At 37.9% G+C, this 26590-nt stretch overlaps 1 protein-coding gene across 1 annotated transcript; it reads left to right on the top strand.

The window, feature by feature from the left end:
- Window positions 1-363: 363 nt before the first annotated feature.
- On the top strand, window positions 364-26566 carry LOC129348509 (NBAS subunit of NRZ tethering complex-like; the record flags this gene model as incomplete). The annotated part of the gene is made up of 6 exons (XM_055008864.1): window positions 364-775; window positions 9977-10200; window positions 12163-12273; window positions 17008-17258; window positions 23193-23533; window positions 26393-26566. Coding segments are annotated over exons 3-6 (801 nt in total), but the record flags the coding sequence as incomplete, so codon positions are not given.
- Between the last annotated feature and the right edge of the window lie 24 nt (window positions 26567-26590).

Here is a 26590-nt window from a genome sequence, read left to right as displayed (position 1 = left end):
AAATGACAACAACTAATTCAACATTATTTAGAATTAATTCATCATTATTTAGACAAAAGATCCAGAATGAAAAAGGTCCAAAATTACTTGATAATAAGATACCAAAAATTAATAAAAATGACAAAACATCTAAAATTACTTAAATGACTCATAAAAAAATTATCCAAAATAGGGGAAAACATGTCAAAAATTCTATAAAGGTCTGTCTAAAATAATTGAATTTAGAAAAGGTAAAAAAATACATAGCAATATGTCCAAAAATATTTTTAAATGTCCAAAAAAGAGTCAAAAATACTTTAAAAGTTGTTTAAAATTAATGTTCAAAATAGGGGAAAAAATTTCAAAAAATATGTCTAAAATAACTTCATTTCTAAAAGGTAAAAAAAAAAAGTGTCCAAAATCCTTTTTAAAATGTCCAAAAAAGGGTCAAAATACTTTAAAAGTTGTGTAAAATTATTCAGAAAAATGTCCAAAGTGTCAGAAATGACTTCATCACAGTGTTTTTTCCTGTAAGCTCGGACTAGCTGACATTATGACGGTTAATTTTCCACTTCTGTCTCTGCAGCAGCTGAATATTAAACGGGCTGATTGTTTAAACGTGAATGAATATTAACTGTCCTGTTGTGGTCCTCTGCAGGTTCTGGACGCTAACCGGTGCTTCGAGCAGCAGCGTTCGTCAGCCTTGTCTCTGCAGCTGGCCTCATACTATTACTCCCTGCAGATCTACTCCCGCCTGCTGCCCTGCTTCAAGGACAAGAACCACACTCTGTACCAGGTCAGCCTTTCATAGAACACAAAGGAAATTAGGATGCGAGACGTCGAGGCAGAGCAGCTTCAGAGGAAGCAGCAGGTTGGAGGGTTAAAAGCCAAATAAAGAGCAGAACAATGTCCTTCAAAGGCCTGGAACTCTGAAAATATTCAATAATATTCAATAAAATCACCAAAATAATGAACTAAATAGCTCAAAATTGATCTACAATAACTCAAATCATGGCCCAAAGTTAGTAATTTATGGTCAGAATCCCTCCAAAAAGTCAAAATGACTGCATGTATCAAATTCTTCTTATATTTGCTCATTTGCTGCAGGTTTTTGATGTCATCAGGTTCAAAATTTACTTAAAATATGCCCTAAATTACTCAGTTTGTCCAGAATGACTAAATAAAAAGTGTCTAAAAGGACAAAAACAGATTCAACATTAATTAAATTACTGATAAAATGTCCAAAATGAGGAAAAGGTCAATCATTACTCAGAAATTTGTCCGAAATTATTCAAAAAAGTGTTCAAAAAAACTAAGTAAAAGCTTGAAAATTATTTTTAAAAACTGTCCAAAATTAAATAAAAGCTTGCAAAATTACTTACAAGTAATTGTCCAGATGTATTCAAGAATGGCAAAAATAAAATATAAACTGTAAAAAATTTAAAATAAAAAATGAATTAACAAAAAATTTTCTAAAATACCTCAAAAAATACACAAAATTAATAATTCATTCTCAAAATCCTCCCAAAACTCAAAAATTACTCAAAATTGTCCAATTTGACTTGTAAATTTTGCAAAATTATTGAAAATTTAGTTTTTTAAGACTACAAATTGTCCAAAATGGTTAAAAAATGCCAAAAATTATGAAATGCAACTCTGAAAACATTCAGTGTTTAAAAAAGTTACCAAAATAATGAACAAAATGTCTCAAAATTTGTCTAAAATACCTCAAAATTTACCCAAAATGAGTATCTCATCAAAATCTCCTAAAACGTCAAAAATGACTCAAAATTTGTCAAAAATGACTCAAAAGTGTTTAGTTTGACTCACAAATTGCCCAAAATCATGTATAATTTGGTCCTTAATAACTACAAAATGGGTCAATACTGTCAAAAACTGCTAAATGTGACTAAATAAGAGTCTAAAATGACTTACGAGGCTCAGAAATGATGGAAAAAGTCCATTTAAAGGCATAAAAATGTACTTCAAGGGCCTGGAACTATATAAATATTCATAGTAGAAAAAGAATGACCAAAATAATGAGCAAAATGTTTCTAAAATACCTCAAAAAAATGACCCAAAATGAGTAAACCATTGTCAAAATCCACCTCAAAAATCAAATATAACTTAAAATTTGTCCAAAATGACTCAAAATTGTTCAATTTGAGTCACAGATTTCACCAGATTATTGAAAATTTGTCCAGATTGATGCAAAATGTTTCAAGAATCATTCAAAATTGGATGTTAATGGATAAAAAGTGTCCAAAATGGTTTAAAAAACTCTCAAAAATGACCAAATGTGACTAAAAAGTCACCCCAAGTCACTAAAACTGTGTTTATCTGCTGAACTGATGAAGATCTGATGAATAAAACTCCAATTAAAACCATAAAAACGTCCTTCAGACGTCTGTAAATATTCACAGGATTGGTTAAACAAACCAGAGGGTTTTTCTGTCTCCAAACGTGGTTTTAGAGCCGCTTCCTGTCGGTTTTCTGGAAGAAAATAAAAAATAAATAAAGGATAAAAGGAGCCGGAGGCGGCTGGAGGATTTTGATTGGACAAATGGTTGTGACCTTTTCCTGGAGTGGAATGGAGTGGAATGGAGTGGAATGGAATGGAATGGAGTGGACTCTCCGGGGTTTAAAATGTTCACAGAAGACAGAGTCCCGGCTGACGGCCAAGGTCGCCGTGGAATAACACACAACAACACACACTAACACACTCTAACACACTCCAACACAATCCAGCACTCCGTCTTCCTTCCTGCTGCTTCCTGTCGGCAGTAATTCCTCCAAACCTCCTGAAGTTCAAACCCATTAAACCAAAATAAACGCAGCTTTCAGCTTCTGGCTCTCAGTTTTTCTCTTTTTTTTCTCTTTTTTGGTTCCTTCTTGTGTTTCCTCCGGCTGAGTGCTGCTCTCCAGGTCTCTTATTGTGGAGGAAGTGGTTCCTTTTTAACAAATAAATAAATAAAACGGTCAAAATGTCGCAGCAAAAGAGCCAGAAAATAGAAGTTATATTTCTGTAAAAATATTTTTTAAAATTTCAAAAGGAAAAAAAATAAAAGAAAAATGTGTCCAGAATTATTGATAAAATCTCCAAAATGAAAAAAATAAATAAATAAATTACTTCAAGGTCTGTCTGAAATGATCTAATTAAAAAACATTAAAAAAAATTTAAATGGTTAGAAATTACTTGTACATGTGTCCAAAATGATTTAAAGTATTTAAAAAATTAAAAAAAATTGATAACATTTTTAAAAAGTCAAAAATTACTTCAGCCATTTAAAAAAAAAATATTTTTTTTAAATGGCTAAAAATGACTCACGAATGTGTCCAAAATTGTTTTTAAAATGTCCAAAATAAAAAACTATAAAAGAAAATTGAAAAGTCTGTCCATTTTTTTGATGAAATCCCAAAATTAAAAAAAAATCTATAAGTACTTTCAGTTCTGTCTAAAATTATAGATTTTTATTTTATTTTAAAAAAGTAAATATGTCCAAAAAATTTCCAAAAATAACGTCAAAATTGCTTAAAAATTTATATAAAATTGTTCCAAAAAATGGCCAAAATGAAAAACAAATTAACCGCAACTATATGTCAAATATATATATTTACAGCTGATTTAAATGCAATAAAATTATGTGATTTGTAAAAATAAAAAAACAAAAAATAAACAGATTTTTGATGTGGACATTTCCAGTTCTGGTTTTTCAAATACGTGTAAATTTGCATTTTTGTTCTGTGATTTTACCAGAACTGATCGATAATTTAACTAAACAGAGAACACCTGTTAAACAGCTGTTAACTGATTTATAAATTCCAGTTAAAATCCTTTCGAAACACGTTTTTATTTGCAGCGTGAGCGATGAAACCCTCCAGAGCTGCTGTTGTTAGCTCTATGTCTCTGTGTGGAGTTAAATGAAGGCTTTGTGGCTTTGACAGCTCTGGTTTGTGTGTTTTATGTGTTTCTGTTTTGTATCGTCTTCCGTCCGTCTCCTGTTTCGTCCTCGTGTCTCTGCGCTACAATGTTATCTCCCTCTGCACGTTCTCTGCTCTTTCAGCCTCTTATCTGTGGAGGCGACTCGTCACTGATGTTTCATTTCAGATACGACGACGCTTCGCTGTGCAATGCACATTAAAACACGGCCGGAGCGTGTGTTCCTCCACACGGATGTGAATGAAAACACGGCCGGAGCGTGTGTTCCTCCACACGGATGTGAATGAAAACACGGCCGGAGCGTGTGTTCCTCCACACGGATGTGAATGAAAACACGGCCGGAGCGTGTGTTCCTCCACACGGATGTGAATGAAAACACGGCCGGAGCGTGTGTTCCTCCACATGGATGTGAATGAAAACACGGCCGGAGCGTGTGTTCCTCCACACGGATGTGAATGAAAACACGGCCGGAGCGTGTGTTCCTCCACATGGATGTGAATGAAAACACGGCCGGAGCGTGTGTTCCTCCACACGGATGTGAATGAAAACACGGCCGGAGCGTGTGTTCCTCCACATGGATGTGAATGAATACACGGCCGGAGCGTGTGTTCCTCCACATGGATGTGAGGTTCTCTGTGTCTGACCGTAGGCTTCAGACGTGTTTCTGTAAAAGTCTGGAGAGGAAACATGGAGGTAGTTTAATATCTGCAGTACAAGGAGAAAAAACGACCACAAAGAGACACAAGATTACAAAATAAGAAGTGAAATAAAACACATGACGACATAATCTGACTAAAAAGAGACACAAAACGGGTAGAAAGGGAGAAAAATATGAAAAAGAGACACAAAATTACAAAAGAGACACACAATGACATAAAAGGAAACAAAACGACATAAAACGACTAAAAGTAGACACAAAAATACAGAGGAGATACAAAACTACACAAAATGACAAAAAAGGAACCTTAACCCGGCAAGAAAGAGACACAAAACGACAAAAAAAAGAATAAAATCAAATACAAGACAACATAAATTGACTAAAAAGAGACACAAAACGGCTAGAAAGGGGAAAAAGATGAAAAATAGACAAAAAATGACGTACAGAACTACACAAAATCACAAAAAATAAGCTTCAAGTTACAAAAAAGACACAAAAATACAAGAAAAAAGAAACAAAACAGCCAGAAAGGGAAACAAAATGATGGAAAGAGACAAAAAAATGACAAAAAAGGCACAAAATGACGAAAGGAGACACAAAATAGCAAATAAAAGACTCAAAAAGACAGACAAGACATGCAAAACTACACAAAATGACAAAAACAACTCAAAATGACATAAAGGAGACATGAAACTCCAAAAAATGACTAAACAGATATATAAAACATCAAAAAAGAGAAATAGTGACAAAAATGGACAAAAAGTAGACACAAAACAGCCAGAAAGAGAAGCAAAATGACAAAAAGGAGACACAAGATTACAAAAAGAGACACACAATGACAAAAAATAGACACAAAATTGCCAGAAAGGGGGGAAAGATGAAAAATAGACAGAAAATGACATAAAAAATGAATAAAATAACATACATGATGATATAAATTGACCAAAAAGAGACACAAAACGGCTAGTTTGGACATTTTTTGATTTATTTTAGATTAATTTCAAGTCATTTTGGTCATTTTTCTTGCCATTTTGGACAGTTGTTGAGTTATTTTGCATTAGCTTCAAGTCATTCTGGGCATTTTCTTGTCATTTTGAATATTTTTTTATGTCATTTAGATGCTTTTTTGTCATTTTGAATATTTTTTGACTTATTTTTGATGAATTTCGAGTCATTTGGACATTTTCTTGTCGTTTTGGACAGTTGAGTTATTCTGGACTCATTTTTTTTGTCATTTTGGCTGATTTTCACCCAGCACTGACAGGGTTGTGTTTTAAATCCAGATAGGACTCGACGCAGCAGAGAGGCAGCAGATAATGCAAACAGTGTTTCATGATAAAAGCTTTGTTCCAGTAACGTTCTTCAAACGTCGGCCGTCCATCCACAGCTCTCTTTCTTCTCTCTCTTTTTCCTGGAGGGAAAATTTAGACAGAAATCCCTCCGAAGCTCCGGTTTTTAATATTCCAGCTCTGCGTTTGAACCGTGAATCTAAAGACTCACACCTTCTCCAGCAGCTATAATTACTTTATGCAAATAAGATCAACAAATAAAGCGTCTGGTCCTGCTGGGCTGCAGGACGCCACCATCCAGAGTCATTTAATTAGAGCCGAGGCGCTGCGACGCTCACTGACGGGAAGTTTTCTCCCAACGACCGACCTGTAGGAAGAAGCCGGTTATTAAAGAGACACGTTTATCTCCAGCAGCAAATTCTACACCTCTGTCTGTTCTGAAAATGTCGACGCTTTGTGGAAACATCCTCATTATTAGTTTGTGACGGCGGTGGAACCTGTGAAGCTCAGCGAGGCTCCGTTTAATGGAAAACCTGGAGGGCAGTTTGCTTCTAGTCCGACATGGATTTTCCAGAGAGCAGCAGTCAGAAGCACAATGAGGTTAAAAAGATCCGACAGAGGAGGAGAGTTTTTCTGCTGACATGTTTAAAAAGTCCACTTTCTGTTCTTTCTACTTCCTCTGTTCCCTCAGTGTGTCAAACAGCTCAGAAACTGTCCAGATCCTCACAAAAACCCCCAGAATGTCTTAGAATCTCTGCAGGATATCTGTAAACTTGTCAAGGATGGTACAAAATGTGTCAAAAATTACAAGAAAATGTTCAAAATTACCTGAAACTAATCATTGTCCAAATTTATTTTTTTTAATTCAAAAATGACTTCATTACTCTCCAACAAAATATGTCCAGAATGATCAAATTGTCCAAAAGGACAAAAATGGCAAATAAAATGCCCAAAATGACTTGAAACTTATTCAAAATTAATTAAATATTGTCTAAACTGACTCAAAATTATACTAAATTACTCAAAAAAATGTCAAAACTGTCGTAGCCCTTTGATGCGTAGACCACATCAGGAGATACCCATTTTCCATTGGATTTGGGTCACTTTTGACCCAGGTTATGCATCAAAGGGTGAATATACTGGGCAAAAATGATTGAAAACAGAATGACAGATGACAAAACTGTCCAAAATGACTCGAAACAAATCCAAAATTTACTAAAAAATTTGTCCAAACTGGCAGAAAATGAATCCAAAATTACTCAAAAATTGTCCAAAATGACAAACTAATGGACAAAATCACTAAAGATTTGCTCAAAATTCCAAAGACATGTCCAAAATGATCTAGAAATTTGACCAGAATGACTTAAAAATTGTCCAAAATGACCTCAGAATTGCTCAAAATGGCAATGTCCTAAAGAAATTTGGCCAAAATTAATTAAAACTTGTCAAAATGTTCTAAAACTTGTTGGAAAGTATAAAAAAATGTCCAATATGACTAAAAAAAAACCAAAATGACTCAAAAATTAATTAAATTAATTCAGACTTGTCCAAAATCGCTCAAAAACTGTTCATAATGTTCAAAAATTTGTTGAAAATGATTTTTGACATGTCCAAAATGACTCATAAATGTCTAAAATTAGAAAGAAATTTGGCCAAAATGTCCCAATATTCATTGGAAGTTATTAGAAAATGTCCAAAATTGTTGCGAATCATTGAAAAATTGTCCAAATTGACTCAAACTCCGGTTTGCTTCTTGTCCAACATGGATTTTCCAGAGAGCAGCAGTCAGAAGCACAATGAGGTTAAAAAGATCCGACAGGAGGAGAGTTTTTCTGCTGAGATGTTTAAAAATCCACTTTCTGCTCTTTCTACTTCCTCTGTTCCCTCAGTGTGTCAAACAGCTGCTGGAAAAGATCTGATTTCACTTATTTCAGACAAGTTCCCAGATGGTTTGGACTATTTTTAACTCAAAAACTGTCCAGATCCTCTCAAAATCCCCCAGAATGTCTTAGAATCTCTGCAGGATATCTGTAAACTTGTGAAGAATGGCTCCCTGATGAAGGGCTTTGAGTGTCCCTGAGATCCTGGGAGCTGTGTTGTCCCTGGTAGCCCCTGGTAGGGTCTCCTAAGGAAAACTGGTCCTGGGGCAGAGACCAGACAAAGAGCGATTCAGAAAACTCCGATGACAGCAACGAGAAGGAAAGACGCCACCTCACCTGGATCAGAGAAACCGGGGCCTCCTCCAGGAGCCAGGTGTGGAGGGACGCTCACCAGAGAGCACCTGGTGGCCGAGCCTCGGGGCCCCGTGGGACTCGGTTGGACACAGCCTGAAGAAGAAACATGGGGCCACCGCCCAGTGGGTCCACCACCCACTGGGCAGGAAATCAGGGTCGGGTGCTATGTCCACGGGGCAGTAGGTAGGAGATGTCTAGGAGCACCGCCCCCTGGTGGCATAGACTGGTTCTGGTGGAATGTCACCTCAGTGGTGGGGAAGGAACCTGAGCTGGTGCAGGAGGTGGAGCGATACCGGCTACATATAGTTGGGCTCACCTCCACAGCACAGGTTATGGAACCAGAATCCTGGAGAGGGGTTGGACTATCTCCTTTTCTGGAGTTGCCCAGGGTGAGAGGTGCTGGGCGGATGTGAGGATCCTCATGAGTCCCTGACTGATCACCGCTTTGTTGGACTTCTCCTGGAGAACCAGAAGGTTGCCTCTCTGAGGGGAAACTCTGACTGTTGTCTGTTCTTATGCACCAACAGCAGTTCAACGTATTCAGCCTTCTTGGAGTCTCTGGGTGGTTCCTGGAAGAGGGACCACCTGGAGACTCCATAATTCTCCTGGGGGACTTCAACGCTCACATGGGTAATGATGGAGAACCCTGCAGGAGGTGACTGGGAGGAACGGCCTGATCTGAACCTGAGTGGTGTTCTGTTATTGGACTTCTGTTCTAGTCATAGACTGGCCATAACAAACACCATGTTGGAGCATCAGGTTCTCATAAGTGTTCCTGGTACCAGAACACCTTAGGTCAAAGGTCCATGATAGACTTCATAGTCGTATCATCGGACCTGCGGCCGGATGTCTCGGACGCTCGGGTGAAGAGAAGAGCAGAGCTGTCAGCTGATCACCACCTGGTGGTGAGTTGGATCTGGTGATGGGGAAGACTGCTGGACAGACCTGCTAAACCTGAACGTGTAGTGAGGGTGAACTGGGAACATCTGGTGGAGGACCCTGTCCGGGCGGTTTTCAACTCCCACCTCCAGAAGAGTTTCTCCTGCATCCCGGGGAGGTTGGGGACATGGAGTCTGAATGGTCCATGTTCAAAGCCTCCATTGCAGAAGCAGCTGTTAGGAGCTGTGGCCTGAAGGTCACTGGTGTCTGTCGCCATGGAAACCCAAAAACCTGCTGGTACCGGTCGGCCAAAAGGGCGGCAGCTGCATCAGTCGTTGGAGCTAAAACTCGGGTGTGGGAGGAGTTCGGAGAGTTTATGGAGAAGGACTTTTGGTTGGCCTCGAGGAAGTTCTGGCAAACCGTTTGACGCCTCAGGAAGGGGAGGCAGGTTTTTCCCCAGGCTGTTTACAGTCGGGGTGGAGAACTGTTGACCCGTACTGGGGACATCGTCGGGTGGTGGAAAAAGCACTTTGAGGAACTCCTGAACCCGGTAAGCACGTCCTCTGTGGAGGAAGCAGAACCTGAAGACTCGGGGGAATCTTCATTCATATCTGTGGCAGAGGTCACCGAGGTAGATAAGAAGCTCCTCGGTGGCTTCAGGTGTGGACGAGATTCACCCTGAGATGCTGAAGGCTCTGGACATTGTTGGAATGTCTTGGCTGACGCGTCTCTACAATGTGGTGTGGACATCGGGTACGATACCTGTGGAGAAGCAGACCAGGGTGGTGGTTCCCATTTTTAAAAAGGGGGACCAGAGAGTCAGTTCCAACTATCGGGGTATCACACTTCTCAGCCTCCTCAGGAAAGTTTACTCTCAGGTGCTAGAAGGGAAAAATGTCCAAAATGTCCAAGATTTGCTCAAAATTACAAAGACATGTCCAAAATGATGAAGAAATTTGTCCAATACATTCAGACTTATTTCTCTGTTTCCTCTCAGGCCGACCCCAAGGAGCTGATCAGATTGGTCACTCAGCATGTCTCCTCCAGCTCCGATTGGCCGGAGGAGCTGCAGAAGCTGATTGGTCAGCTGCAGGTCTACAACGAGCGTCTGACGGACTTCACCCAGGCTCAGGTCCTCCAAGGTCTGGGACGAGGAGTCGACGTCCACAGATTCAGTTCCGACGGACAATACAAGAAGGAGACCATCCTGGGGCTGACAGAGTGAGTGTTTCAGCCAATCAGAGGGCAGATAGGATAGACAGGACCAATCAGAGAGCAGATAGGATAGACAGGACCAATCAGAGGGCAGATAGGATAGACAGGACCAATCAGAGGGCAGATAGGATAGACAGGACCAATCAGAGGGCAGATAGGATAGACAGGACCAATCAGAGGGCAGATAGGATAGACAGGACCAATCAGAGAGCAGATAGGATAGACAGGACCAATCAGAGAGCAGATAGGATAGACAGGACCAATCAGAGAGCAGATAGGATAGACAGGACCAATCAGAGAGCAGATAGGATAGACAGGACCAATCAGAGGGCAGATAGGATAGACAGGACCAATCAGAGGGCAGATAGGATAGACAGGACCAATCAGAGGGCAGATAGGATAGACAGGACCAATCAGAGGGCAGATAGGATAGACAGGACCAATCAGAGAGCAGATAGGATAGACAGGACCAATCAGAGAGCAGATAGGATAGACAGGACCAATCAGAGAGCAGATAGGATAGACAGGACCAATCAGAGAGCAGATAGGATAGACAGGACCAATCAGAGGGCAGATAGGATAGACAGGACCAATCAGAGGGCAGATAGGATAGACAGGACCAATCAGAGAGCAGATAGGATAGACAGGACCAATCAGAGAGCAGATAGGATAGACAGGACCAATCAGAGGGCAGATAGGATAGACAGGACCAATCAGAGAGCAGGCAGGTGAGACAGGTGTGCTCCAATCATGAACTTTAGCTGTAACTAGTGTAATGTTTGTTTTTAGTTGTTTTTTGTCATTTTGTGTCTTGATTTTGTTGTTTTTGTCTTATTTGTGTGTCTGTTTTATGTCCATTTTTTATAGTTTTTTTGTCCAATTTTTGTTGCTTTTTGTCTTTTTTTGTTGTTTTTGGACATTATTTTCTGTTTTATTGTCTAATTTTTGTTGTTTTCTGTCAAATTTTTTTCTCATCTTTTGTTGTTTTTTGTCATTTTTTGTTGTTTTTTGTCTCATTTTTGTTGTTTTATGTCAATTTTTTGTTGTTTTATGTACAATTTTGTCATTTTTTTGTTGGTTTTGGCCATTTTTTGTTTTTTTTGTCTATTTTTGTAGTTTTTATCAAATTTTTGTTGCTTTTTGTCTTTTTTGTTGTTTTATGACAATTTTGGTTGTTTTTGGACTTTTTTCTTGCTTTTGTCAAATTTTTGTTGTTTCATGTCATTTTTTTATTGTTTTTATCATTTTTTTTGTTTTTTGTCAATTTTGTGGGTTTTTTTGCCTCATTTTTGTTGTTTTCTGTCAATTCTTTGTTGTTTTTGTCAGTTTCTTCTCATTTTTGTTGTTTTATGTCAGTTTTTTGTTGTTTTATGTCCAATTTTGTCAGTTTTTTGTCAGTTTTTTGTTGTTTTTGTCTCATTTTTGTTGTTTTATGTCAGTTTTTCAAGTTTTTTATCCATTTTTTGGTGTTTTTTGTCCCATTTTGTGTCATTTTTTGGCAATTTTGGTCTTACTTAAGTCAGTTTTTGTTTTTTGTGTCCCATATTTGTTTTTTTTTTGTCGTGTTGTTGTCATTTTATATCTGTGTTTTTGCCATTTTATGTCTGTTTTTTTTCATTTTGTATCTTGTTTTTACCTTATTTTATATGATTTTATGTCTGTTTTTATTCATTTTTGGTCGTGTTTGTGTCATTTTGTCTGTTTTTTAATCTGCTTGTGTTGTTTTTTGTCGTGTTTACTGTCTCGTTTTTTCATTCTTTTGCAGGACTCTACTGTAATCAGTCATTCTTGTTTTTGGCTCCAAAAAGCTTCAGATTTTACAGTTTTGAGCCAAAAATGCTGCTTGTTAGAGTCTGAGTCCAGTTTTAGGTTGATTTATTACAGATCGTCCTCTCTGATGGAATGGTGTAAAACCTGATGTTGTTTCTGTCTGTTGTGTGTCTGTTGTGTGTCTGTTGTGTATTTTAGGACCCTGGATGACGGCGTTTACCGGATTGCCGTGTCTCTAGCGAAGCGTTACCACGTTCCTCTGTGGGAAGTTTACATGACTCACCTGGAGTTCCTGTTTACAGACAGCGGGTACAAACACACAACAACACAATAACACACTTAGAAACACACTATAACACACACAAACAAACAAAAACACACCATCATATGAGGTCGGAGTGTTTTTCCACCTCGTTCTGTTCGTTGTTTTGCCTTTTTAGTTCCTTCTTTATGCTTTTTAGCTGCTTTATTGTTCATTTTAAACGTCTGTAAACTTGAGTTTTCATCATTTTAAATCATTTTTCATCATTTGAGGTGAATTTTGTCTCGTTGAAATTTCTTTGGTTCAACTTGAACCATTTTAGAGAATAATTCTAGACCAGCTTCAACTCATTTTGGACAAATCTAGGTCATTTTGTGTTCATTTTGGACACATTTTAGAGGTTTTTGGTCTCTTTTTTTTTCATTTCAGAGTTTTTTGCTAATTTTGGAAAAAAAAAATTCTACTAGACAAATTTCATGTCATGTTGGATCATTTTCAAATTATTTTGGACATTTTTGTTCAAATTTTCAGACATTTTGGACAGTTTATGCCACTTTGAACATTTTATTGGAGCAATTTGGAGTCATTTTTTGCCATTTTTGACCATTTTTAAGTCGTTCTCAACAAGTTTCAAGTAAATTTGCAAAAATATTCAATCATTTTTTACACATTTCAGGGTTTATTTAAAAATTGTTTTGGAAACTTAAACTGAAATCAAATCTTAAAAAATTGAAACCACGAAAAAAAAAAGACTCCAAAATGGCTTCAAATTTGTAATTTCTTATTATTCTGGACAAAATATGTCCAAATCTCGTCCAATAATATTTCTAAATTGTCAAAAATAACCAAAATGATTTAAAATTTGTCCAAACTAACTTACAATATGCCCCAAATTAGTAAGAAAAACATCCAGAATGACTCAAATTTTGATGAAAAATAATAAGAAATTACAGATGTTGAGTAAGTCTGGATGTTTTTATTAGTAATTTGGGGCATATTATAAGTTATTTTGGACAATTGTTTGACATTTTGTACAAATTTTAAATCATTTTTTTCTTTTATAGTTATTTTGGACAATTTATGAATCATTCTGGACAAGCTTTTGACATATTTAATCCATTTTGGACAGTTATTTGTAATTTTTACCATTTGTTTTCATCATTTTGGCCAAATTTTAAGTTATTTTGACATTTTTAGGGTCATTTTAGCTCATCAATAAATCATTTTGGACGTATTTATTTCTGATTTTAGACACGTTTTCAGGGATATCTTGCTCATACAGATTGTAGACAAATTTGATGTAATGTTGCATCGTTTTTCAAATCATTCTGGACATTTTTGTTCACGTTTTAAGACATTTTAACACTTTATGCCATTTTGGATGTTTTATTGGAGCAATTCTGAACCATTTTTGACCATTTTTAAGTCATTCTCGACAAGTTTTAAGCAATTTTGCACAAATATTAAGTCATTTTTGACACTTTTCAGGGTTTATTTTTGAGTCTTTTGGAAACTTAAACTGAAATCAATTCTTAAAAATTCAAAATCACCAAAAAATATGTTGAAAATGACTCAAAGTTTCTTGTTTTTTTGTGCCAAATTTTGACGAAAGCATCCAGAATGACTCAAAAATTGTCCAAAATTACAAAGAGAGAAATCCAGAATGGTTTTTTGAATTAGTAATTTCTTATTATTCTGGACAAAATACGTCCAAATCTCGTCCAGTATTATTTATTTAAATTGTCAGAAAAAACCAAGAATGTCCAAAATGACTTAAAATTTGTCCAAAAATAACTTTCAGTTCGCCCCAAATTAGAAACGAAAACATCCAGAATCACTCAAAATGTGTCCAGAATAATAAGAAATCACAAATTTGAGTCAGTTGGGACAATTTTTGAGTAATTCTGGCTGTTTTTGTGAGTAATTTGGGGCGTATTTTAAGTTATTTTGGACAAATTTTAAGTTATTTTTTTCATTTTTAGTTATTTTGGACAATTTGTTCATCATTCTGGACAAGCATTTCACGTGTTTTAATCCATTTTAGACGATTATTTGTCATTTTTTTGCGTATTTTGGCCAAATTTTAAGCCATTTTGACGTTTTCAGGGTCATTTTACCTCACCGATGAATAATTTTGGACTTATTTTAAGCCATTTTGGATATTTATTTGTAATTTTTGACATTTTTTTTTCATGATTTTGGCCAAATTTTAAATCATTTTGACGTTTTTAGGGTCATTTTAGCTCATCAGTGAATCATTTTGGATGTATTTTAAGCCATTTTAGATATTTCTTTGTAATTTTAGACCCATTTCCAGGGATAAATGTGCCCACACAGATTCTAAAAAGTGTTTTAGAAGCAGAAACTGGGAAAGTTAAAAGTGAAAACAGCCTCCAGTTAATCCGACGTGCAGTGAAAGTGTCGCAGACTATTTCCATAATTTATTTGCTCTCTAACTCTGCAGCTTTGCTTGTTTTTAATAGATGCCTTTTCAGCACAGTGTGCGTGATAAATATCCCGCTGTCGCTTCCTGATAGAAGGAAATGCTTTATGGACTCCACTTAATGATAAATTACAACCTGGAAAGCTGCAGAATATTCCCGCTGTGATCCGGACCGAGTATTGATTTAACGGACCGACGCGTCCAGCAGAGATAGAAACAGTTTAAAGGAAGCACACGAGAGAATTCACACTTTTATTGATCCTACAGGGAAATAAATTCTCACGTTTCACAGCTGCAGTTTAATTCTGTCGGCCGGAACAAAAACTGTCACTCACTGGGTCAAAATTCAGGTTTTTTTAGCTGTTTTAAATGGAATATCTAAAAAAAAAAATGACATCAAAAATCAGTTTTGTCAACGTAAATATGAATAAAGTAGCAGAAATTAATCTAGATGTGTTTAAGCAAAATCATTGCAAAAAGCCACAATCAACACAGGAATGAATAGAAAAAGTGCAAAATCATTTCAAAATGGTGTGCAATCACTATAGACATTAAATCAGCACAAAAAGGTGTAAGATTGTCACTAAAAGGTGCAAAATCACTTCATAAAGATGCAAAATCATCACAAAAGGGCAAAATCAGTGGACCAAAATCACATGATGACATTGCAAAATCGCAGTGTTGACTTTTTAATTCCATGTTTTGTTTTTTTTTTTACATTTTTACTGAACAAAGTCAATAATCAGTAAATAAATCAGAGTTTTATTTACAACCAGACTGTTTATAATATTAGATTCATATTAACATGAATAACATGAAGGATTGGAACTGCTTGTTAAACATTAAACATTAAACTCTGATTATTCTGTTAAACATTAAACAGTAAACTCTGATTATTCTGTTAAACATTAAACAATAAACTCTGATTATTCTGTTAAACATTAAACATTAAACTCTGATTATTCTGTTAAACATTAAACAATAAACTCTGATTATTCTGTTAAACATTAAACAATAAACTCTGATTATTCTGTTAAACATTAAACAATAAACTCTGATTATTCTGTTAAACATTAAACAATAAACTCTGATTATTCTGTTAAACATTAAACAGTAAACTCTGATTATTCTGTTGAACATTAAACAATAAACTCTGATTATTCTGTTAAACATTAAACATTAAACTCTGATTATTCTGTTAAACATTAAACAATAAACTCTGATTATTCTGTTAAACATTAAACAGTAAACTCTGATTATTCTGTTAAACATTAAACAATAAACTCTGATTATTCTGTTAAACATTAAACAGTAAACTCTGATTATTCTGTTAAACATTAAACAATAAACTCTGATTATTCTGTTGAACATTAAACAATAAACTCTGATTATTCTGTTAAACATTAAACAATAAACTCTGATTATTCTGTTAAACATTAAACTGTGATTCTTAGAACTCTGATCTTCCTGCTGGACTCTTCTGGACGCTGATCAGCAGCACAGACTGCAGAATAAAAACATGAACGTTCTGCCAGAGCGATTAGCGCTTCAATTAAACGTCGGAGTATCAGCAGCTATTTCTGTTCTCAGGATTAAATCTGTTCATCAACAGATCGTAATCAGAGCAGCAGACATGGAAACATCCCATAATATCACCTGAATATGTGGATGTGAAACATCACAATGATCCTGAAACACTCAGAACCACAAATGTAACCATTTATTAACCCATAGTCAGCAGCAGAATCAATCAATAATCAATCAATCACTTCAAACAGATGCAGCGTCACTATAAAAAGACACAATATCAGCATAAGAAGACACAAAATCATCACTAAAAGATGCAAAATCATTAGAAAAAGACACAGAATCAATGCAAAAAGACACAAAATCAGCACAGACACAAAATCATCACAAAATGATGCTAAATCAGTGCAGCAAAATCAGTGCAAAAAGACAAAATAAACACAAAAAGATATAAAGTCAGCACAAAAAGATGCTAAATCATTGCAACAAAACCACAATATCACTGGAAAATGATTCAAAATCACCACAAAGAATGCAGAATCACCACTAAAAGATGCAAAATCACTATAGAAAGACACAATATCTTCACAAAAAACACAAAATCAGTGCAAAAAAAAAACACAAAATCACCACTAAAATATGCAAAATCATCTCAAAAAGATATAAAATCAGTGCAAATCTCTCCAGTTTTTGATGTTTTCTGCTCAGTTTACAGCATCAGCTTCAGATTTGACAGATTTTAACGGTTGATGTCGGTGTATTTCTACAGTAGACATAAAGTCCTGTTCTCTGTCTCCTGTCTCCTCTGCAGTCTGTCCACTAAAGACATAGAAACCAGGAGTGAGTCTCTGGGTCTGTTTGAGACGCTGAAGGTCGACCCTCAGTCCTTCTACAGCCACATGACCAAATATGTCCTTCCTACGGTGGCAGGAAGTGACCTGAGCCGGCTGCTGTACTACTACTCCCTGCTGGACGCCGCCGGCTGCGAGCCGTTCATCAGCGCCGCCGTCAAACCCGAATCCCACATCAAGCTGCTGAAGAAGCTGAAAGCCGTCGCCAGCGGTGAGGAGATTTATTTATTACAAATATAGAAACTATAAAACCAGCAGCATGAGTCCATTTATCAGACAGAAACTGTAAAAGATGAAAGAATCACCAGAGTTTTCTACTTTCCAACGGTCCTTGAATGTCTCATGGCTCTGAGGAAAAACAACCACATCTGAAATGTCTTCGTTGTATGTGTCCATTTTTTTAAAAAATTCTCTGAAAATATAAAAACAATACAAAGTCATTCTAAAAAGACACAAAATCAGCACACAGAGATGCAACATTGTTACATAAAGACACAAAATCGGTGCAAACAACACTCAAAATCACCACTAAAAGGTGCAAAATCGTCACCTATCTGTGGTGATTTTGCAGCTTTCCATCGTGTAATTGTGTTGTTTTGGCATCATTTTGCGTTTTTGTGTGATCATTTAGTGCCTTTTAATTGTGTGTGCATGTTTTTGTCATGATTGCATGTCTTTTTGTGGTCATTTTGGATTTTTTCGTGGTTTGTCTCCGTGTTTTTGTGGTGATTTTAAGTCTTTTCATGTTAATTTGTGTGTTTTTGTCCGAATTTTTTGTCTTTTTGTGTCGATTTTGCATCCGTTCATGATGTGTTTCCGTGTTTTTCTCCTTGTTTTGCATCGTTTATGCTGATTTTACTCATTTCCATGGAGTGTTTGTGTGTTTTTGTGTTGATTTTGAGTCTTTATTTCAGTGAAGCCAGAATGTTGTGTTTTCTAAATGTTCCTCTGGTTCCTGGATGTGGGGAGGAACAGTCTTCAGGCGGCGTTGAACGTAATCCGTCCTGACGGGTGACTCAGACGCTGACATCTCAGCTGACAGCTGACCTCTGAGTCACCGACCGACAAAACACACAAAACAGGAACTGTGTTGATTTAGTCTGAACTTTCTGAAGCTTTAAAACTGGAAATATTTGGCCAGAAATGAAGACAAAACGTTGTGTTGGCTATTTATGTCATGGTTTTACGTCTTTTAGTGTTGATTTTTGCATGTTTTCAATTTTTTTTTTTTTTGGGTGTGTTTGTTGGGATTTTATGTCTTTTTGTCTTTGATTTTGCGTCTTTTCATGGTGCGTTTACATCTTTTTACATGTTTTTTTGGGTTTTCCGTCTTCTTCTGATGGTTTTGTATCTTTTGAGTGTTTTTTTGTGTGTTTTTGTTGTGATTTTGTGTCTTTTTGTGGTGTGTTTGGAACTTTTTGAGTTGATTTTTGCATCTTTTTACCTTTCTTGTCAATTTGTTGTGATTTTGCATCTTTCAACTCTCACAGCAGTAGGCTTCTCAAGATTTTGCATCTTTTGTACATTTGTGCATGTTTTTGTTGATATTTTGTGTTTTTTGTGTTGATTTTGAATGTCTTTGTTTCATTGGCGTCGGCGCTGCAGGTTGCGTGACGTCGGCTACAGGTTGCGTGGCGTCGGCTGCAGGTTGCGTGAAGTCGGCTGCAGGTTGCGTGGCGTCGGCTGCAGGTTGCGTGGCGTCGGCTGCAGGTTGCGTGGCGTCGGCTGCAGGTTGCGTGACGTCGGCTGCAGGTTGCGTGACGTCGGCTGCAGGTTGCGTGGCGTCGGCTGCAGGTTGCGTGACGTCGGCTGCAGGTTGCGTGACGTCGGCTGCAGGTTGCGTGACGTCGGCTGCAGGTTGCGTGGCGTCGGCTGCAGGTTGCGTGGCGTTGGCGCTGCAGGTTGCGTGGCGTTGGCGCTGCAGGTCGCGTGATGTCGGCTGCAGGTTGCGTGATGTCGGCTGCAGGTTGCGTGATGTCGGCTGCAGGTTGCGTGATGTCGGCTGCAGGTTGCGTGATGTCGGCTGCAGGTTGCGTGATGTCGGCTGCAGGTTGCGTGATGTCGGCTGCAGGTTGCGTGGCGTCGGCTGCAGGTTGCGTGGCGTTGGCGCTGCAGGTTGCGTGATGTTGGCGCTGCAGGTTGTGTGGCGTCGGCTGCAGGTTGTGTGATGTCGATACTGCAGCTCTGAGTGTCGCAGTAAATGCAGCAGGTTGCGTGGCGTCAGCGCTGCAGCTGAGGAGCAGAAAGTTTGGGGGTGAAGGTGACGTCGCGTCTCTTGAAGTTCAGGAAGGTCGGAGGGTGTCAGCTCGTTTTCACGCCTCACTTCCTCCTTCTGCTGCTGCAGCGTCGCAGCTTTTACCGCTGACACGTTTAACACACACACACACAGTGACACACAGTAACACACACACACAGTAACACACACACATGTCGCAGGCTTTAAGGCTGAAACTCAGTTTTACATAAAATGACTAAAATTCAGTGAACTTTACTTTCAGTTTGTCAGACTGGAACCTGAGCGACTCTTTAATGAAATAAAACCATCAGTAGACGTTCTTTATAGAAATAAAATCACCAGTAAACGTTCTAAATGTTCCTCAGAGCTCTCAGTGGTTCTACCTGCAGCTTTATGAGCAGAAACAAAACAGAAATCTACATTTAAAGTTTGTATTTGCAGCATTAAATCATTGTAACCTGAATATTTTCTATGCAAACCATCAGAGCAGAAGCACAAGATTTAGTATCTTTTTATATTGATTTCATTCATTTTTGTGTTGATTTCAAGTCTTTCTGTGGTGATTTTGCTTCTTTTACGGCGATTTTATTTATTGTTGTGTTGATTTTGCATCTTTTTGTGTTGATTTTGCATCTTTTATGGAGATTTTGCATCTTTTTGTGTTAATGTTGCGTCTTTTTGTGGTGATTTTGCTTCTTTTTGTGGTGATTTTATTCATTTTTGTGATGATTTTACATATTTTTGTATTGACTTTGCATCTTCTTGTGTTGATTTTGCATCTTCTTGTGGTGATTTTGCATCTTTTTGTGGTCATTTTAAATCTTTTTATGTTGATTTTGCATCTTTTTGTGGTGATTTTGCATTGTTCCGGGTTTATTTTGCATGTTTTTGTGGTTATTTTGCATGTTTTCTGTGCTTATTGTGGTGATTTTGCATCTTTTTATGGTGATATTTGCCTAAAATTAGTCAAAATTTGTCCAAAATGACTTACAGTGTGTCCAGAATGACATGAAATTCTCCAAGCTTAGCCTAAACTAAAGCAGGACTTAATATTCCAGTAAAACCAATTCCACAGTGAGTAAAAACGTGAGAGAAGAACTATGTCTCTGGGTGGTAGCTATGGTAACCAGTAAAAAAACAGTAGAGTTTGGTTCAACTCTGTTTTTTTGAGTCATAGAGGACCATTTTTGAGTCGTTCAGAACAATTTTTGAGTCATTTTGGACCATCCTTACCATTTTAGGCAATTTTTTGTCATTCTGGATGACTCTGGAGTCAGTATTGAGAAGATTTTTTATTTTTTTATTTTATTTTTTTTGGGGGGGGTAAAAGACAACGTGATTCATCAGACGAGGCCACCTTCTTCCATTGTTCAGTCTCAGATACCTAGAAAATCATAAAAATGCTTCAAACCTGTCCAAAAATTACACAAAATCTGATCAAAATTACTTGAAATTTGCCAAAAATTACTCCATATTTGTCTACGATTACTCAAAAATTGTCCAAAATGCCTCAAACTTGTCCAACATCACACCAAATTATCCCACATCTCTCCGAAATGACTCAGATTCGTCCAAAATGAGCTCAAATCTTTCCTAAATGAGTTGAAATTGGCCAAAATTGACTCCACATTTGTCTATAGTGAGTCAAAAATAGTCAAAAATGCATCAGACTTGTCCACCACACAAAATTGTTCAAACTACGTTAAAAATTGTTTTAAAAAAATGTCTGATATCTCTCAAAAATTACATAAAATGTGTCCAAAATGATTCAAACTTGTCCAAAATTACACTAAATCTGTCCAAAATTAGTTTAAATTTGCCAAATTGTCTCCACATTTGTTTACAGTGAGTCAAAATTGATCAAAAAGGCCTCAAACCAGGTCATTACCAAAAAAGACTCAAATTTGTCCAAAATTAGCTAAAATCTTGCCAGAAATTTGCCAAAGAGCCGCTCACATTTGCCCATATTAACTACAGTGAGTCAAAATTGATTAAAAAATACCTGAAACCCATCAAAAACTACACAAAATGTGTCCAGAAAGCCTCCAACCTTTGTCTGACTCGCAGCCCTTTAGCCTCCAGATGGCTTCATGCAAACGTCTGGTTGGACTCTCTGGAGGCTGATGATTGGTGGGTGGAGTCCATGGAAACTCTGCTGTCTGTGGTGGTTGAGGTGTCCGTCTGGTCCTTCTGGTTTGTGTTCATGTTGAGCTCCAGCAGCAGCAGCAGAGTGTTAAATATTTAACGTTCAGACGGTAATGCGTCTGTTGGATGTGATGCTAGCAGACAGAAGCTCCATCAGACGCTCTCCGGTACCTCCAAACCTTTTGTTGTTCGGCTCTTTAGCATCTCCTGAGCCTCCCTCTGCTGCCGTGTGATGGAATATTAAACACGTTCTGCACATCAAACCGCCTCCTGCATGTCGCATGTAAATATGCCAGGAGAACACACAAACAAAGAGACGTGTTGCTGCAGTGCTTCACATGCAATACAGCTGTCAACATCCTGGATGGGGAGTAAACAAGAGCGGTAGGAGCAGTAAACATCCAGGAAACATCCAGTAAATTTCCAGTAGACATTAATGTTAGCCCAAGTAAACATTCAGTAAACATCCAGTAAATATCCAGGAAGCATCCAGTAAACATTAGTGTTTGTACCAGTAAACATCCAGTAAACAAGAGCATTAGTCCCAATAAACATCCAGGAAACATTCAGTAAACATCCAGTAAACATCAATGTTAGCCCAAGTAAACATCCAGGAAACATCCAGGAAACATCTGGTAAATATTCAAGAAGCATTCCAGTAAACATTAGTGTTAGTACCAGTAAACATCTAGTCAATAACCAGTAAACATCTAGTAAATACCCAGTAAATATCCAGTAAATACCCAAAAAATATCCAGTAAACATCTAGAAAATATCCTGTAAACATCCAGTAAACATCTGGTAAATGTTCAGGAAATAGCCAGTAAACATCCAGTAAATATCCAGTAAACATCTAGTAAATTTCCAGTAAACATCCACTAAATAACCAGTAAATATCCAGTAAATATCCAGTAAACATTCAGTAAATATCCAGTAAAGATTCAGTAAACATCCAGTAAACATTGTTAGTTCCAGTAAACATCCAGTACATATCCAGTAAACATCCAGTAAACATCCAGTAAATATCCAGTAAACATTCAGTAAATATCCAGTAAACATTAATGTTAGTCCTAGTAAACATCCAGTAGACACTTTGGAAATTTTGGAGATTTGTTGTCATTTTTTGTAAAAATAGTCTTTTGATATAGATGTTATTTATAGTTTTGGCCTGGATATCACCTTTAACATGCTGAATACAACTTTTTTTCTGTCATTTTATGTAAAGCAACAATAAATTAAGAAAAAATGACTGTAAAAAGTGCTAAATCTTTTCTTTTTTCCAGTGCAGTCCCTCCTGTCGTCTCCTCTTTGCTCTGTGGAAACGATGAAAACTATGAATTTTATTTACATGACTGTTAATCACAGCTAAATCAGTTTAGTTAAGAAATTTGTCTTTTTGGAGAATCTGATTTTCAGAAACTTTATTTTTAGCAAATTTTAGATTTTTAAAGATTTGAAAATTCAACGGTTCTTTCTGATTTTAATTTCTGGCTGATAAATGGCGTCATTCTGGTCATTTTAACTTTTTGTAAGACGTGACTTTTAAACTTTCCTACAGGTCTTGGAGTTCTGAAAGTTTAACTTTTGAATATTCAGCATTAGAAAGCTCTAAATATTTGAACAACACTATGAAAATGTGAAAATATGAGCTAATTAGTGGTATTTTTATGGTCAAACAGCTCAAACGTTAACTAACTAGATAAATCTACTCTTAAATCAACATTATCGTGACCTATAATGTAATTTTCTCTGTAATCTCTGCAGGTTTGGACTACAGGAAGTTGACCGACGAGACCTCTGACCCTCTCGCCACCCTGCAGCCGGTCCTGACCAGTCAAAACGTCCTGTCCATCTCCAAGCTGGCCAATCGGCTGCCTCGGCCCGGCGGGGGCGGAGCCACGCTTTCCTCTAGTTCGGTTCACGCCGTCTGGCTGCAGAAGCTCTTCTGGAAAGGAGACCCTCAGCTGCTGAAGAGACCGCCACAGAGTGACCACGACTTCCTGCACGCCTACGACACCTGTGCCAAATACCTGGACAGGCTACTTCCTGTCGATGCCATCCACTTCCTGGACAGCATCACCTTCTCACCTGAGGCCGCCGAGCAGGTGAGAAGAGTCAAAACGTGAAAAATCTACTGAAAATTGATTTGGTTCTTCATCTCCAGTAACTTTATCAATGATCAAACCTTCATACTGGGAATATTTCCAGAGTCCCAGGTCCTTGAAGTCCATAGAGAATGTCCCCTGGAGAAAGTTCTAGAGTAGACCTACCGACAACTCTACTCTAGAACTTTCTCCAATTGTCGGTAGGTCTACTCTAGAACTTTCTCCAGGGGACATTCAAGAGTATACCCACTTCTTGATGAAAGTTCTAGAGTAGACCTACCTCTTGAAAGTTCTAGAGTATACCTACCTCTTGATGAAAGTTGTAGAGTATACCTACTTCTTGATTGAAAGTTCTAGAGTATACCTACCTCTTGATTGAAAGTTCTAGACTATACCTACCTCTTGATGAAAGTTCTAGACTATACCTACCTCTTGATTGAAAGTTCTAGACTATACCTACCTCTTGATGAAAGTTCTAGAGTACTCTAGAACTTTCTCCAGTTGTCGGTAGGTCTACTCTAGAACTTTCTCCAGGGGACATTCAAGAGTATACCCACTTCTTGATGAAAGTTCTAGAGTAGACCTACCTCTTGAAAGTTCTAGAGTATACCTACCTCTTAATGAAAGTTGTAGAGTACTCTAGAACTTTCTCCAGTTGTCGGTAGGTCTACTCTAGAAGTCTTGTGTTTTTGTGATGATTTTGGTTCTTTCTGTCATAATTTCGTGTCTTTTGATATGTGTTTACATCTTTTTGTGGTGAGGTTTTGTCTTTTTGCAGCTGTTCGTGGGGATTTTTGCGTGTTTTTCTGGTGATTTGGACTCTTTCGTGGTGATTTTTGAGAGGAAAAAGTAACAAAGCAAATTAAAAAGTTTGGATTCACCATTTTAACTGTGGAAATATTCACAGTATGAAAGTAAAACTCTGCTCATTAATGAAGTTACTGCAGATGAAGAACCAGATGATGGTTTTATAGATCTAGCTGGTGTTTCTGTCCGTATGAATCCTGTATGTCAGACGCAGCAGTCCAGTTTTATCCTCTATGTTCCTGACGGTTTGTAATCGTGCCTCAGAAGGCGGTTGCTTCCAGCGGCTCTCGCTGTGTCAGAGAAAAGGATTGTGGGGATTTTCAATCGCTACATCAAACTGCCTCGGTCCTCCCTCTCGCCTCCGGCTGCTTTCTTTTTGGAAGAACTTTGGCTAATTTCAAACGCGTTATTCCGTCCACGTCCGCTCCCCGTTGGCTCCGAGCGAACGCCAGTCATGATTTATAAAAGAAATTATGAAATTTCACCAGAAACGTCGGGCCAGTAATTACAGCGCCGTGAAAAAGTGTCCTGCGGTCGACTTAAAGTGCCTCCGTGCACCTTATCAATAGTAACCAATTGTTCCTCTTTCTTCTGCTCGCCGGCTTCCCGCCACCATCGCTCTGCACAACGCCTGTTTCTTTCCATTTTTATGCCTCCGATCTGAGCTGGAGAGCCAATATAAACTCCAACTCCCAGCAGGCCCTGCCTTCCCTCGGTGGTCTTTTAATGCAGATTAGCTCCTCTTCCCTTTTTTCTGTCCTCTCTCAGCCCTCAAAGGGAGAATCCTGTCGGTTCTCGCTGTTCGGTTCCTCTGACCTTTAGCTCCTCCACAGATTGATCCGGCGGGACTCCCGCTGGAGGTTTTTTTTGAAGGGAAACAGAGAATGTCGGCTCCCTCTGAAGTATCGATCCCTGATAGCCTCTTTGCTCAGCTTGCCAACCTCCTTTCAAACCCTCCCAAGCCTTTGACGGAGAATACCTGGATCTGTGGGGAACACGTTCTCATACGGCTGCTCGGGAACCTTCAGAGGGAAATCTGGAGGTTTGCAAGAAGCTCAGTGGTCCTCCAGCTGAGAACAGTCTAATACACTCCTAAAAAATAAAGGAGATACCATGGAAGAACAATTTTTAGTTCCACAAAGAACCCTTTAGCAAGAGAATGATATTGTTAATCCCCCAAAGTTGACTCAAAGAACCATCAAAAAACGGTCCCTTTCTACACCAAAAGTAGTGCTTCAAAACATTATCCCAAAACTACATTCTTTACAGAACCCTTCCTTCAACCGGTTGTTTAAAGAACCATCTCATCAAACAGTTTACTCTCAAAGGTGCCTCAAAAAACCGTCAAAACTGGTTCCTTTAGAAACCCTACGTGGTGTTCCAAAAAACTTCAGCAAAAATAAATTCTTCAAAGAACCATTCCTTTAAACACTTCTGTAAAGAACCCTCTGAACCCCCAGAACCATCAAAGGATGTTGCCTTTAGGAACCGTAAATGGCACTCCATAGACCAAAGATCAAAAATTGGTTCTTGAAAGCACCATTTTTCAATTAATTCTTGAAAGAACTTTGAAGGTACTTCAAAGAACCATTACTTCCAAGGCAAAAATGACAAAAAAACCGGGAACGTTGTCTTGCTTTACTTCCCTCACATCAGATTCTACTGATGTTTAGAGCCTCAACAGTTGGTGAAATGTGGACCAAAGACTGGGCTTTAGTACAAATATGGATCCCATCCATTTATATACACTTACAGAAACTTTATGGAGACACTAGACCAACCTGTATTAAAGGTTTTGTAGGGTTTTTTTTTTCCATTTTTAAGTTCCTATAATTTCAAATCTGGCTTCTGTTAGAGCCATGTATTATTAGAAAATCATTTGTCTAGTTCTGTTTGTGTCCTCATCAAATTTCATGCTTTTAATCCTTAGAATGGCTTCACAACTGTGAGGTTTTCTTGAAAATTCAGAATATAGAGTTTAAGACTGAGTGCAGCAGCATGTCTTAAATGAATCTATGCAATCTTTTGTGTTTCCGTCCTTCCTTGGTCCAGCTGAGCGTCCAGACGAGGTCGGAGGTGATAAAACGAGCCACCAAAGCCCTGAGGCAGCTGGCCGAGAAGAAACCGGAGGAGGGGAGGTGGACCAGGACGGTTTCTGACCCGGCAGGGGATGACGTTCGACGAGGCTCTGACTCACCTTGCAGCAGTCCCAGACTCACCTGGAGAGTCTGAGTCATGACTTCATCCAGT

The sequence above is a fragment of the Amphiprion ocellaris genome, unplaced genomic scaffold (assembly GCF_022539595.1).
Source record: "Amphiprion ocellaris isolate individual 3 ecotype Okinawa unplaced genomic scaffold, ASM2253959v1 Aocel_unscaffolded309, whole genome shotgun sequence".
NCBI classification, from domain to species: domain Eukaryota; kingdom Metazoa; phylum Chordata; class Actinopteri; family Pomacentridae; genus Amphiprion; species Amphiprion ocellaris.
Note: the sequence above shows the minus strand (reverse complement) of the source record. Positions and strands in the feature narration are given on the sequence as shown.